The following is a 16,187-nucleotide window of genomic DNA, read 5'->3' on the forward strand; positions in this document are numbered from 1 at the left end:
GTTAAGAGTGCCAACCCCATGTGATTGAAAATACACGTATAACTTTTGATTCCCCCAAAACTTAACCACAGTCGGCCCTTTACATCCATGGATTTAACCAACAGCAGATATAAAACAGTATTTTTAATAACTGTTGGGCATCCAAGATTGGGAGACCGCAGCTGGGAATGCGAAAATACTATTTTTGATCCGTGATTGGTTGAATCCATGGATGCAAAATCCACAGATACAAAGGGGCAACTGTATTTCTTGAAAAATATCTGTGTATAGTATACCTATGCAGTTCAAACCCATGTTGTTAAAGGGTCAACTGTATTGTGAAATGATCACCATTATGAGTCTAACACCCATCATCACACTGTTATACATTTTTTTTTTCTTGTGAAGAAAACTTTTACAATCCACTCTCAGGAAAACTCTTCATACGACAACTTTTGTACCGTGGAAAGCTTTAACAAAAGTTAGGCTGTCAATAGAAACTTGGTCACCTACTGAGAACACACTCTGTTAGAGTAGGAAAACACTCTGCCCAGTGAAGCAGCAGCCTCCGATACTAAAGCCCCAGGAAGACCTGGGCTCAGAATGAGCAGAGTTCCCCCAGGCGGGCAGATCTGCAGGAGACACTTCTCTCCGAAGCTAAGCTGACCCTCAGGCCCAAGTGTTTCATGTCCTCAGGAACATTTCAAGGGCCTTTCCTTTGGCCATCTTTCTATTGCTTATGAACATTTAACCAGAAACCTTTAAACCAGGAAGAGCAGATGCCATGATATTCAAACTAGCCAACTCAAGCTTATTTGTTCTTCAATTGTTCTCAGTTTGTTAACCCTCTGATGACAGAAATACAGGGACAGATTTTCCCTACAACTCTGATTTGTTTGCCACATTGTTACTTTTTTTGAGCTATAAGTACTATGAAGGGATTGCTTATGTCCTAGAATTGTTACCACAGAATTCTAATGGGAAAACATGTCATAGAAGATAGCAAGATATATCCTCAAGTTACAAGGTGCCTCTTTAATTTATGTTATTTTCACTCACATTTATGGAGTGCTTACTATGTGTCTACATGGCTGGCCTGGTGTTAGGAAGGGGGTGTAAAGGTGACTAAAAGGTAGGCCCGTTTGCCAGGAACTGAAGCTACCCTGGAACGCCCAGAGCTTAGAGCATACATGCTGGGGAAACACAGAGGGGAACTAGATTTCTCTGCAGTAGGGTATCAGCAAAGCCATCCCAAAGAAACTGAGCCCTTCTAGTGTGCTACCTTTATGATTAACATGCGGTGAAGACTAAAACCAGAGAAGCAAAGGAAAGATAAAGCCAGTTGTTGGTATCATGGACGGAGGCGTGGGTCTCTTTCAAATAATATAAAAACATTTTAACATTTTTATAGTTTATTTTTCCAGGTTTACTGGCTGTCACCCCTACCCTCTCCCGATATCTGATTGAAGTCAGCTTTTCCACCCTACAGAGGTGATAGAGTTTTTCCAACAATGCATCAAAGCTGCTTTTAGGGACAGTGACGAGTTCTGCCAGAAAACAAACACAGTAGCAGACAGCACAGCACAAGAAAGCACTATTTAGCAAGAGACGTGTTAACCATTTTCCCCTTCTTGTTCATTCCCTCAGGTCTTTGCGGGAGACAGGTCTGGAACCTAACCACGGGGTGTCCATGACCCCCGAGGTTGTGCCCCATCAGCAATGAAAGGGTTATCGGGCAGCCGCAGCCACCACCACGGAGTCACCTGTGACTCCGCCTGTGACTCGCTGTCGCACCACTCGGACCGCAAGCCATACCTGCTGAGCCCAGTGGAGCACCACCCGGCCGACCACCCTTACTACACTCAGCGCAACTCTTTCCAGGCCGAGTGCGTGGGCCCCTTCAGCGACCCACTGGCCAGCAGCACCTTCCCGCGCAGGCACTACAACTCTCAGCAGGAACTGAAGGACGAGTGTGCCCTGGTGCCTCGCACCCTGGCTACCAAGGCCAATCGCCTTCCCCCCAACCTCTTGGACCAGTTTGAGAGGCAGCTGCCGCTCAACCGGGATGGCTACCACACACTGCAGTACAAGCGGACCGCTGTGGAACACCGCAGCGACAGTCCTGGCCGCATCCGCCATCTGGTCCACTCGGTCCAGAAGCTCTTCACCAAGTCGCACTCTCTGGAGGGGCCGTCCAAGGGCAGCGTCAATGGGGGCAAAGCCAGCCCAGATGAGTCGCAGACGGTGAGGTATGGCAAACGCAGCAAGAGCAAGGAGCGGCGCGCTGAGCCCAAGACCCGGCCTAACACCTCCCCCGGCTGGTGGAGCTCTGACGACAACCTGGACAGCGACATGTGCATCTACCATGCCCCCTCGGGCGTGATGACCATGGGCAGGTGTCCCGACCGCTCAGCCTCACAGTACTTCATGGAAACCTACAACACCATCAGTGAGCAGGCAGTCAAGGCCTCCCGGAGTAACAATGACGTCAAGTGCTCCACCTGTGCCAACCTGCCAGTCAACCTGGACGCGCCGCTCCTGAAGAAAAGCGCCTGGTCCTCCACTCTGACGGTGAGCCGAGCCCGGGAGGTTTACCAGAAAGCCTCCGTTAACATGGACCAGGCCATGGTGAAGTCAGAGTCGTGTCAACAAGAACGTTCCTGCCAGTACCTTCAGGTACCATTTCTGTCTGGTGATGGATGTTTAGAAATTGTACCTGCTAATTGTGTGGTGTCTTCTCCTGTTTCTAATCTTGGCTCTACTATGAATTGCCTACATGAACCTGAACAAATTTTTTAACATTTCTGTGGCTAAGTGCTCCTGTCAGGAAACAAATCTGCTACCAACTTCATCTAGTTATCATGAGTTACTAGATATGAAAGTGCTTTGAAAAGCACACCTACGTAAGTTATTCTTTTGTCTGAGGGATCATGGGATTGAGGGGAGAGGAAAGGGGAGTCTACACAGAATTTTAAAATAACCCCACCTTTTTACAAAAGTCAACAACGACCTTTGGAATTTTGGAAAGAGTTTAATTAGATCTATCCAGAGTTGTTCTTGTTTTTAGTTGTAAAATTCTGCCTGAAGTTATTAGTTTGGAAAAATTGATCTAACATCTTCACTATTGCAATTGCCACACCAACACCAACATTAATCACACTCCCACAGAAGCCTCCAACCCCGCAGAGCACAGGGAATCGGGATAATGCCCTTAGCCCTGAGAAGGTAGAGATCAAGCCAGTTTGGGGACCTGACAAGCACAGCTGCAGAGACCCAGTGCAACAGAGACGAGGAAGAAAAGAAGGGGGAAGCTTCCACGTAATAAAACACAATGTGTCAGTCTATAAATCATACACACACATCCAGAACCAAAGAAGGCTGCTCCTTTCCTACCACAGCCTCCTCATGTTTTTCCTACTGCTCTCTAGTTCACTTAAACTAGATTTCATCTGGATAAAAATATCAGGGTCTTCCCTACCTCCTTTCTTCAGTATTGTCATTTTCCCCAAGATACAACCCTCCATAAGAATGACCTCATAGTCTTCCTTTCCACAGTGGCTTTCTTCCTGCTATCCCCATCTTTTTAAAAAAGTTTTTACTGTATTATGAAAGCATGACGTAGTCATTTCTCACACTCATCTTAAGAAGAAATGCTAGAAAAAACATCTTCTCCTGAAGAGTTTATCTTTTTGCTCTCTTTGAGTTCCTCCTGACAAACCTGGCTCTCTTGGAAATGCCTCCACCAAGCCTTAAGAATATTTTAGGCTGGCAGTCAATGGGCATGGACAGGGCCAGAGTCGATCCCCAGAGTTCAGAAGAAGCCAACGATATGTGGATGGTTTTCATGAACAACATATAATGACATGGTCAGTATTCCCCACTGAAAGTAATATTGCCCAGTTTACTAAAGATTGCTACCTGCATTCATTAAGTCATCAAGAACTATTAGCAGAATTTTAGAGCTAAAGGGATCATCTAATCCAAAATCCTCATTTAGTATATAAAAAACTAGACTCAAAGAAAGGTAAAGGCTTAGTGGACTACACTGTTAGTATGTGGCAGAGGTAGGACTAGAATCCGAGATGCTTAATTTATAGACATGACCATTATAAGGGTTACAAGTGAAAATTTTAGAAAATCCTTAAACACGTAAATCTTACCCACCACTGAGAATAAAGTTTTTTGATAAGAATATCTGTCATGAAGAAAGAATGGGAAATGAGATAGAAGTCCTAGAACAGGATATTTTGTCAATAAAGGTTCTGTGACTAGTGGCAATAACAGAACAACAACAACAAAAAAGCCTGGACTTTTTAATAAGTAGTGATGAGATTAGATGAAAAATATCAGTTCAAAGAAGGATACTCTACATGGATCTGGGACCAGCCTTTGTTGGTAATGGAATGCTTTCATTATGCTTACAGAGTTGCCTACATTCTCCCTACCTTAAATTTATTTCTCTTTCCTTTGTATGTCTTTCTGAAATAAAAAGCTCAAGTAGTGATGAAAAGTGGAAGGATAAGGAAAGAAAGAAGGAAACTGATATTAACTGAAAATCTACAATGTACCAGATGCTGTAGCAAACATTTTCACATTGGTTTTTTCAGTTAATCCTCATAATAATCCTGAGAGGGAGATATAATAATACTCTATTTTTACAAAAATGAAACCGAAGTTTAGAAATATTAATTGATTTAAAGTCATGGGACCAGTAAATTGTAGAACTGAAATTTAGACTTAGATCTATTTGATGCAAAATAGCTCTTTCCCACATCCCAGCACAACCTTTGAATCAAGGGCATGAAAATGGCGAGCAAGGGGGGTCGGGGGGAAACCTTTCAAGTAAACATATTATCATTAAAGTTCTTCGGTAAAATGAGAATGAAAGCTGAAGTTTAAGCTTGGGATTTAGTATAGTAGCATTACTAGATCTTATAAAGATCTGGAAATTCTGTTTTCAAATTATTTACCTTATTTTAAGCCCATTTTTAAAATAAAATATTTGAGACTTACAGAAAGGTATAAAGAAAAAAAAAACCCATTTACACACCACACAACCAGAGAAATAAAACATGGATCATACGTGTACCTTCCTCAGCCCCATTCCCTTCCTCCTCAGAGTAATGGCTAATCTGACTTGGATACCCAAAGCACCTTTGTTTTTAATTCTGAAACTATGAAAGATTAAAAAAATTTAATACTTTCTAACCTACATCGGGCAATAATTAACCCAAAACCAAGCTAGTTGAACCCTTTAAATATAAACTAAGCTCAGAGTTATACCTTCCTTAACAAATGTTAATATTTACTGAGCTCCTATTTTGTGCAAGGCTTTCAAGCTGAAAAACGATTCTATATTTCAGTGTGAGGAAGTAGTATGTTTAGTGAATAAACTAAATATGAAACAGTGTGCTCTTCCCAACCAGCGTGCTGAGGTCAAAGAGTTCCTCTAAAGAAAGGAGAGGAGGAGCCGGACATTCACAAGGGGAAGCAGAAGAGAAGGGTGCTCCTGAGAACTGGAAGTTTTCTCCAGCTCTCTTCTGGCCTTGTAGGAAAGGGAGAATCTGCCATCCTGTGGAAGCACCTCTCAGAAGGAGAGGTGTAGCCAGCCCCTGCCAGCTTCTATGGAATAATTTCCTTTAAAAACTCATTTTTAGAAGCAAACTTGGGAAAGTCGAGAAGGGGTTGTTTTGCAGTTGTATTGCTTTAATTACCAACTAATATTGAAATTGGATTTACATATGTGTTCAACTGCAACATCCCGGGGTTTAGTGGACAAAGCATCAAACTTTAAATAAGAGGGTATGTAGTCTCGCCTTTATTTGCCACTCACTAGTTAGTGACACTCACTAGTTAGTGGCTTGGGATCATCGTTTCAGCTCTCTGGGTCTCCTTCTTTTTCAATAAATTGAGACACTTGATCTAAAGGCCTCTGATCTCAGTCCACATCTTTAAACTCCCAAGTTACATAAGCTGAATACTAATGAAGGCAATTTTCAAGAGCCTGTTACTCTCCCTTAATAAATGCCTACCAAAAGTGAATATTCCAATGTAATCTAATTTGCTCTTTAAAACTCTAGGAGGTATTTTTTACTTGAAGATACTGAGATTTAGTAAATTAGGTTAAGTAACTTGCCCAAGGACACACAGCTAGTGCATGGCAACATGGTGGATCAAAACTGGTTTGTCTGCCTGCAAAGCCTGAATTCTTTCAATTTACCATGCCCAATTTCTACCCCTCCCAAATACAAAACAGAGGGAGGAAGTGGCATATAGCAAATACCTATTATGTGCCAGAAACCATACGGTGTCTCATTTAGTACTCAAAATGACTTTGTAAAATAAGTATTACTATTTACTCCAGCTTACAGATGACAAAACTGAAGCTCAAAAGATTAAACCGTTTGCCCTGAAACTCCTAAGTGAGTAAGTGAAAAAGTTAAGACTTGATCCCAGATTGGTATGAGTACCCAATGTGCTTCAGAAATAGAAATAAATGTGTGGAGTTTCTTTTCATTTTATTACTTGTTTTATTCTGTAGCAAATGTACATGTTCATTTGACCTCATATACATAGGGTGCCAAAAATATGTATACACATTTTCAGAAAGGAAAAAACTGTATTAAAATTGTAATATTCAATATATACCAATAACAAAAGATGAATACAAGTCACATTTGACTTCTGTAATTACAAGAGGTGCTCAAAGTGGTACCATCAGCGTCTAGACACTTCTGATTATGGTGAACTACTGATTGAGCAACATTGACCAAAGTGTCCACATGTATACATTTTTTGGCACCCCTGGTGTATACATACAGCTAAGAATGCGTGTGTATGAAATGTGACCCACCTTAGACAAACAATGGAATGACTGATAGGTTCCTAATTTAAGTCAGGACTGAAACAAAGATAAATTAATAATCACCAATAATATAATCTAAATATTAGCAAAGTTCTGGTTCTCCCCTTGTAGAATTATCACTTGGAATTAATCTAACATAGGCCACTGCCATAATTATATAAAAAATGAGAGGTCTGTAGGTATTTGGCCTCTGTCTGACATTGATTTAGAAATAAAATACTGTAGCTGGAAATCATTGCAAGTTGCAGTTAACACAGTCAATTGGTGATATGTGCTCACTCACAAGCTGTTTGTAGTTAATAATAAAAAAAAGACTCCTTCCCCCCCCAATATTGTTATTTTTAAATGTCAAAAATCAGATGTCTGCTGTGTAGAACTATTGTACTGCTGCCAGTGACGGTCTGTATCAGGGTTTGGAGCAAGGACATGGATTTGAAGACATTAAAACTGTTTAATTCTCAGCTGAGATGTGGTTGGCTTTTATACATTTGGAATAAAGCATTTATGGCACATCTCAGGGTAAGTGTTAACAGTTAAGTAAATAAAATAGGAATGGGATCAAAGGAGTAAAACGAGTTTTTGTTGTGGTTTTGTTTTTGCTTTAAAAAGCAAGATTTTTGTTTCTGTATATGCCTCTTTATGTAAATGTTATGAATTGAGTGACTGGCATATAAAGCCATTCAGAAGAGCAAGATTTTGGACTTCCAACTGTTAAACTAAAAAACAAAATCCCTTCAAATCATGTATTTTGCATTCATTCAGCAGAAGAAACAGGGAAAGGAAACAAAACGCTCTCCAGTAGAATTAGAGACAGAGAGAGAGCAAGCGAGCAATACAGACCTGAGAAAGAAAGCACTCAGAGATGAAATTTTAGGAGAGCAAAATGATCGACCTTTTCAAAGCTGAGTGGGTTTCTTCAGTTTGTGTGCAAGTTTCAAGAAATGGAAGGACTGACCAGGTTTGCGTACAACTCTTTTATTACTTTGTATTTGATGATAGTGTGTTGTTGGCTTGGATGGGTTTTCTCGGGGGAGGGAGGATAGTTTTGTTATTTTATTCTCTAATAATGCCTAGTAAAACTGAAAGAGCTATCAAACAAATGTGGGTACAGATGGTAAGAAAACAGGTTGAGACATCGGATATCTACAAATCTGTGTCCCCACAGGGGCTTCATAATATCTCTAATTGCCACAGCTGACCTAAGGTGCTAGGTGCTATCAGAGGACATTATGTGGCTAGTGACTGAAATATGATCAGTTGTTTTCCATGACAAGAAACCTCAATGCTTACATTCCTTTGAAAAATTAAAATTTCTGGATGGTTGGTGGGTTTGTTTTGAATTGTTGGTTAAATGAGACTTCACAAAAGACCACTGAAGAATTATTCATAGTAAGCATGAACCCGGGAATTTTTTTCAATGCAGGTACAATTATTTTTTAAATTTTGTTCAAGATTATTTCAGTCTTTGCCCAGTGGGAGTTTTCTTTCCCTGGCTGAGGTTTTCCTTCCTCTTGTAGAACAATTTAAATTATACTGAATCGGTTAAACTACTTTATGTGAAATGTGTGACAGTGCCGAGCAATTCTACTAGTGACTTTGGTTACTGCAATGTTTCCTTGCTGTCTTTTTAAAAACCCTCATCCACCACATTAATTGATGATTTTATTTATTTTTAATTTAAATTGCTTTGGTAATCTAGCTAGGCGTGTCAAGATTTTTGAATGTATTTTCTATTTGGCTTGCACAATCTTTCCCTATTTTTCACTGATCTTAGTAGAGATGTCCCTCTTCGTTTATAGGAAAATGAGGTTACTCCTGCTTGATGCTAACTTTGAATGTAGAATCAGTGATCAGAACCAGAATCCTTGTAATTGTCTCCCTGGTTCACTCTCACTATTGCCCATATCCAAGTCATGGGGGTGGTGGAGGAGGCAATTGGCAAAACACTATGAGAAAGCAGGGATCCGGAAAGGCTCTGGTAGTAAAAGGAAGATCAAAAAGAAATAGGAGGGGAAAAAAAAAAAAAAGGAAATCCTTCTTTAGGAGTTGTTAAAGAAACTTTGTTACTCTTGGTCCACAATTTCATTATTCTAGAGACTTTTTCAGCAACATCAGAAGTGCTAGTTAACCACAATCAAAGATTTCATAACACATGCTTTCTGATCCCACAGAGTCCAATCTGCTAATGGAAGGTATAGCTAGCACTGGTTAGCACAGAGGAAAAGAGAACAACTAGCCATGGATCTCTCAGTGGCTCGTGTACTCTGCTCTTTCCCTATTCTCCTTAGAGGACAGTTTGCTTGTTGAAAATTATAGATAGTAATTCAAGGTAATGATTTACCATTCTATAGAGAAAGATTCATCCATAATCTCTGGTCCATTTGAGATCATGGCTTCGCATGACTACACAAACAGTGATGTGTGAAGTAGAACTCTAGTCTTTTGTTTCAGGTGTTACAGGAACCACTAAAAAATATGTGCACTATTGCTGAGCTGGCTTTGATTTGGTGATTAGATTAAGTTTTTTACCATTTTAACTTTAGGTTCAAAGGTAACAACCTCTCTTAGATTCTGGTGCTCATTGATATGGAGTTGAATCATGGAGAAATTCCATCTCTATGGATCTAAACAGTTAAAATTAGAAACGTCATATGGTTCAAACTATAAAAACCCTTAACAGTCAGATTATTTTCTGTCCTTTGTTAGTGAAGCTTGGTTTAAAAAAAAGAAGAAATAAAATTGGCCCTTTCAGGTAAATCCAGGTTACTATTAATGAGATCCATGAAGAGTTATATGCTCTCACTATTATTTGTATTTCTCATCTGAAATTTTGAACCCATAAATTTTCTCACTGGATAAAAATGGCATGCATGTGTGACTTCACATCTAGTGCTCATTTATTTGCTTCTTAAGGCCATCTTTCCTCACTCCCCACAAGCAGGCCTCCATCTCTCATAACTGCCATTTGGAACACATTATGGCACAGGGAAAATTTTGTTACTTTATTTTTGTAAATGCATATTTAATTGTTTTTATAAATTCTGAGATTGAAAACATAGTTGGAGGAGGATACATTAATTTTTTAATTTTCTTAAATAAATGAATCATTTATTGTCCTTCAAGCCAGTCATCTCTGTAGCCAAAATCTAAGGATATAAAGAATGAATTAATTACTGTTACACAATTAACAGAGTTGAAGAAAAGAATATAGTGTAAGGAGAAGCATATTGTCCAGTTCCTGCTGTTACTTTTGACCAGTTTCTTATTTCTCCGATATTTTTTTCAATTCTTTTATTTCTTGGAGAACATCCAGCAAAGAAACAATGACCAAGGAAAGAACTCTTCTGATTCTCTGGTCTTTTAAGTGTAAGACTGTGTAGGACTATCTTCAAAATCTGAGATTTATTTTTTCACTTGCTAAAGTTTAACAATATGCCCTGCCTTGTTTCCATTTCTAAGATAAAGAAACTTCTACCGTAATTACATTTGCAAAATGTATTTTCTAGATAGGTAGATCTTTTCTTTCACTAATTAGGACACTATTCTCCATCAGTTGGAGTTTCTACTCATTGTTTCACAAAATTAGGAAACTTTCTACAAAATTTAGGTTTGTGATATCACAGAACTGTCTATGAAGCAGAATGATGTGGAGTCTAGAATTACTGTGTATTGTATGCATGTGTACAGGTCCATATATTCACGTTACATCTGCATGGGCATTCCTGTACCATACTTGTAAATATGCAAATAGAGAAAAGAAATGATCTTAAAGTCAGATTTGAAGCATATCTGTGGCTTAAAAATGTTCACAAGAGATGAAGAAAGATGTTAACTAAGCAAATACCTACAATTTGTAATTCTGTGGTTACAAATGGCAATGTAGTATTTTTAACCTCTAAAAAAAAAAAGTGAGTGTGTTTCTCCTATTATCCCTGTCAGTCAGTCATTCCCTCCTGCATCCCAGAGGTTTTGTTATGAGGGAACCACGCACTAAAGGAGAACAAAGGGAGATGTGATCTTTAAGTACATGTTTGGTTATGTGATCTTTAGGCACAACAGCAGAGTCCTGACACTGGATTTCAAAGATGACACACCTCTCTCTGGCATCTTCCACTTTCCTGGCAGCCAGTTTTCATTTCTCACTTCACTTTCCTAGGATAAAAATTGTTAACATAGCTACAACCATATTGTTCAAATGTAACATGTAGGAGAAAATGTATTAGACAATAGGAACAAATATATTAAATCAGGGCAACTCTAGAAAATCTGAAAGGAATAGTGCATAGATGACAAGGGCTGAGGGCTGATCTCTTGGTCATTGCTTTCAAAATGACAAAGTAAATGGAAAGAAGATCTAGCTATAAAATTGGAAATGCTATATGAAGCATTACATTTAGTGGCATCCATATGGGTAAAAATTATAATACCACATTTTGTCTGCATTTATAGAATCATATATGTGTGTGCTCTCTAGCTCTGTTGCTGAATATTAGCGCAATGGTTCTTTAACTTTGTGTGCATGAGAATTAGCTTGAGAGTGTCTATAAAAGGAGCATTTCTGGCTTCAACCCAAGAGATTACAAGTCTAGATCTGGGGTTATTCCGATACAGAGATCAATCCAAGAACCACACTTTAACCCAATTCCAGGGAACTACCAGACTAAATTTATCATTTTATTTACTGAAGGGGGCAGTAGAGTCAAACACATGAAAACGGGCTTCCAGAGCTCCAAGAGCTTTAATAGTGCTGCTGACTTCCCCTATGACTTTGACCTCCCTCTACTTAGAACTTCTATTTCTATATCTGCAAAATGGGCCTGATAATACAACCCTTGTGTTTGTTCTGGTCTTAGAAAAAAAATGGTTTCAAATTTGGAAAATAGATGAAAAATGTAGCATGAAATATTTTGAGTTGACAAATCCTTAGAGGTTAACATGCTTCACTGATTCTTGTGTTTCATGTACCATACCACTTTTTCTTTTTATATTTTGCTTGATTTAATTTCTATTACACCAGAATTAGGATGAACATATCTGATTCCATGGGAAAGGAAAGCCTTCTCCCACTGTCAGATGACAATAGGTCTTCATCACAGTGTAGGTTTAAGGCTTCTTTGTCCTATGTGCCAACTAAACACATAAAGCTTTTGTCTGAAGGTGAAACAATCACAAAGTATAAACAATCACCAAGTATCAATTTTTTGTTTGTTTGTTTGTTTGTTTAAATAAAAGAGTGTTAATTTTTAAATTAAGTTTATTGGGTGACAATGGTTAGTAAAGTTACGTAGGTTTCAGGGGTACAATTCTATAATATGTCATTTATATATCACATTGTGTGCTCACCACCCAGAGTCATTTCTCCTTCCATCACCATATATTTGAGGGGCAGTCTTTTGATAGCTCAGCATCAGTGGGTCAGGTTTTTCCATGCCTTGATATTTACCAATGGAACACAATTCTTCTGGCCTCCTTAAGCTTTAGTTTGTTCAACTAAAATCTCCTTTTGTTCTCATACCCTAAGTTTTGTCGAGGCACTGCTGCCTAATTGCAGTCAGCCTTGGTAAGTCAACAGGACAAGTTTAACAGCAACAGCAATGGGGCTTGTCTACGAGGGGAACCTATGTATTCTTCATCACTTGATTGGCTTATCCAAGTTCTCTGAGGAGTGTTTCCACCATGGCAGCTTCTATAGGCAGGAGTTCTTCTGCCATTGCTAGCACATGACAATAGTCCATCACTCTTCTTCACTCTTGCCCAAAGTCCCTGATGAATCCTTTCTATTCTCTGAAGCCAGGTACATTGTACTTATAAGGCTGTGGAAATTTAAACAAAGCAAATGAACATCGAAATCAGTTTTCTCTTAGGACCTCTTTCTCTACAAAACCACAGGTAGCTTCTGCTTCCCCATTGCCACCAAAATGATAAAAACAAAACCCATCAAAATGTATGGGAAGAATGGACTACAGTTTAATAAAATTATGACTCTTAATTATGAAAACTTGAGCAAATGGTGTGTCATTTTTAGTTATAAAAGTAGAAATGCATAAAGATAAAGATTCTCCTGTGAGCACAGGAGGACTTCTTTTAGGTCACCCACGGCCTGCAGCCGACACTTAGAAGGCCACCTGCTAACCCAGGTTGTGCTATGAGCATCATTCTGACTCGCGGCCCCTCCAGCAGTAAATAGGTAAAGAGAGAGGCACTCCCATAAGACTTCTCCTTTAAAGTCCCTTAAAGGATCCTAACTACTTGAAACCCTCAGAAAATTTATCTTTTTTTTCCTTTTTTTTTTTAAAGATTTATTGGGGAATTGGGGGAGGGAAACAGCATTGGGGAATCGGAGCATAGGAACAGACAAGTTGCTGTCCTTTTGTTCTTCAGTCTAGTTGTGGAGGACATCACTTCACTGGCTCGTGTTGGTATTATCATTGCACTCTTCTCAAATGAGGCAGATCGGTCACCAGCCTCTGGATGGCCGCTCATAGCGGCTCTTGGCAGCTGGCTGCTGGCCACTCACAGTAGCTTATGGCAACCCACTACAGCAGGGACTGCAGCCTATGTGGTTGCCGGCGACTCATGGCAGCCCAGCTCCAGGTTGAGTTGTTGTTCACCATCTTAGCTATAGAGGGCAGTGTCACTGGCCCTCATGTGGGATCCGAACCGGGGCCCTGATGCTCAGAGCTGGCGTCCCAAGCCAGCTCTTAACCAATGTGCCACCCAACCACCTGATCTTTTTTTTTTTCTTAACTAGTAGACGTTTAGCTGGCTTTTCTGTAACTCAGAGGGTGTCAGTGAAAGTAACTGTCATTTGTTTGCAAATGAACATTGAGCTTTCTGAAAACGACTCCCATGTAATAATCTTTCCTCCATAACACTCCTCCAGCCTTCTAGTTGATTTTAGATAGTTTCCTGTTCTCCCACCTTTTGGAAGTATTCCATGGCACGCTGAGCAGACACTTTTAGTCAAGAACGCCTATTTATAGCTGGTTTTCCTGCTTGCTGCCTTCGCTCTAAGGCTTTTACAGAAGAGGTGAAACAAATCCACCAGAAACAAGAACTCTTTGTGAGGGGTGTATGGTGAGGCTTATGAAAAATTGGATCCATAGGCCGAAAATTGTCATTTAGGTCGTTTTGCTATATTTGACTTATGCAATCACGGCCCAGAAACAGAAGCTTTTTATTTCATGCCCGATGATCTCATGAATTGAACCGTCAATCAAAAATGTCTCAGATGAGCTTTAATACCTCATTAAAAATACATATTTTGACTTTCATACTGCTTAAAACAAAAATTCCAAAGCCAACTGTTATTTATTAGATTTCATTGGTAAATTTAGATGACCAATTCCTGTAGCTATTCCAATGTAGGAGATTTAAAACTGTTTCCTTAAAACTGTCTTTGCTTCCAGTGAGCTTTTACTGTCTGGCCTGCCTTCTCTTTGTCTCCTATGTCCCACCCATCATCAACACCACCAAGTCTCCCAGATTGGTATTAGGGAACTCCCTGGAAGACTGTACACATGTTCAGCAAGACCTGAATATCACCCTTCACTGATTGTTGTTGTTTTTTTTAAGATTTTTATTGGGGAATTGGGGAAAAGGGAACAGACAAGTTGCTATCCTTTTGTTCTTCAGTCTAGTTGTGGAGGACGTTGCTTCACTGGCCCAAGTTGGCACCATTATTGCGCTCTTCCCAGATGAGGCAGATCAGTTGCCGGCATCTGGACGGCCACTCACAGCAGCTGTTGGCCACTCATGTTGGCTGCTGGCTACACACGGTAGCCCATGGCAACCCACCTGCCTTCGTCGGAGACTCACGGCAGCCCAGCTCCAGGTTGAGCTGTTGTTCAGCATCTTAGCTGTAGAAGGCAGTGTCACTGGCCCTCATATGTGGGATCCGAACCGGGGCCCTCTGGCATCCCAAGCCAGCTCTTAACCATCACGCCACTCAGCCGGCCCACCCTTCACTGATCTTACAGAAACAAACCTTATAAATCAGACATGTGAGGTCAGTCATACTTCCCCCTACTTCCCCTTCCCATCCCTTGCACCAAACTGAGCCTAGTAGCACTTTCCCCTTTTCCTTTTCTCCTCTTCTCTTTTTTTCCCCTGACTTTTTAGGTAGCTATTTCATAATATGGTTTGGAATGGGAGACCATCCCCAAACCATAAGCTTACTGCTGGGGAAACTGCTGGAGAGATTCACTGGCATTCCATGCTTTCTAAATTGTAGAGAATTCATACAGAATAAAGGACCGTAGGAAGTCTTCCTCTTACCCCTCCCTCTGTTAGCACTTCTCAATCATGTAACACAAGGCATTCATTCAACCTCGGTGTTCTGCATACACAGAAATTCGGCCCCTGCCCACCCTCTGCTTTTCGGGCTCTAGGCACTGGGTCTAATTTGGTTGTGGCTTAGTCTGTTCTGTAATTTCTAGCGAGTGCCCCTCATTATGCCTTTCTTCTCTGAACTCCTAGTGAACATGCAGTCAGTATAAGCAGATATTGGAAAGCACTTGAAAGGTCAGTTAGCTCAGTGCTTTTTATACATTTTAATCATGGAATTTCTTGTTCATATAAAAACAAATTAAAACAGAGCTACTCATATTGAAGCAGGAATAAGAGGACTCAAATCCAAACCCCCTTCCCCCAATCCACTGCCCTGCATCCATGTTTTCCTGAAGGGCTGTCCCCAAAGCAGTTTTAAAATCGTTGGCCATAACTTCCCCATTAAGTAGATCTAAGCTGTCGAAGAAAGAGTTTAATGATTGCCAGGAGGTGGGGTTGTCTGTATTTACTCTTGATAAATCAGGTAAATCATAAAACCCTGATAAAATCCAAAAAATGTTAACTAACTATCCCACTAAGCTTGGTAAACTTAATCCACAGCTCTCCTAGGCTGCTGTCCTGGTGCCCTGTCCTTCATGGAAACACCAACTAAACATGGGGCACCAAGAGTCCCTAATTGACTCACACTATAAAATCACTTCTTGGCTTTAACAGACAGTTCTGATGTCACCCTCATACCTTGTTCCTCAGTTGTGACCTAGAGGGAGGGCTTGCCTTCTCTAAGAACACACATGTCTCTTGGTTTCCAGTCTAGTGCTCTTTCCACAGTACCATGCTGAACATCTCATTCCATGACATGTGGGATGCGCTTTCATGTGATAATGAATGATGGCAACAAGAAGATGAAGGAGGAGAAGGAGAAGGAAAGGAAGGAAAAGAACTATAATTTACTGAGAAAGTTCTACGGGCCTATGCTTAAACATATATTGTTCTTATTTCTGAAAGTTACTGGGGATGCTGTTTATACACTCTTCTTATACAAAATGGAAGTAAT

The 16,187-nt window shown here is 40.2% G+C and overlaps 1 protein-coding gene across 10 annotated transcripts in view; it reads left to right on the forward strand.

Moving 5' to 3' along the window:
• The first annotated feature begins 1,630 nt into the window (after positions 1-1,630).
• Positions 1,631-16,187, forward strand: part of DLGAP1 (DLG associated protein 1) — a 336,066-nt gene continuing 321,509 nt past the window's right edge. For 4 of the 10 annotated variants that reach the window (XM_019665110.1, XM_019665109.1, XM_019665111.1 and 1 more), the window contains exon 1: positions 1,631-2,655. In XM_019665110.1, coding sequence (XP_019520655.1) covers positions 1,699-2,655 — 957 coding nt within the window. In that variant the 5' untranslated portion in view covers positions 1,631-1,698. Of the gene's footprint in view, positions 2,656-7,215; positions 7,364-7,452; positions 7,803-16,187 lie in introns of those variants that run through there. The other 6 variants (XM_019665115.1, XM_019665121.1, XM_019665113.1 and 3 more) reach the window with 5 other exon arrangements.

The sequence above is a fragment of the Hipposideros armiger genome, unplaced genomic scaffold (genome assembly GCF_001890085.2).
Source record: "Hipposideros armiger isolate ML-2016 unplaced genomic scaffold, ASM189008v1 scaffold_433, whole genome shotgun sequence".
NCBI classification, from domain to species: Eukaryota; Metazoa; Chordata; class Mammalia; order Chiroptera; family Hipposideridae; genus Hipposideros; species Hipposideros armiger.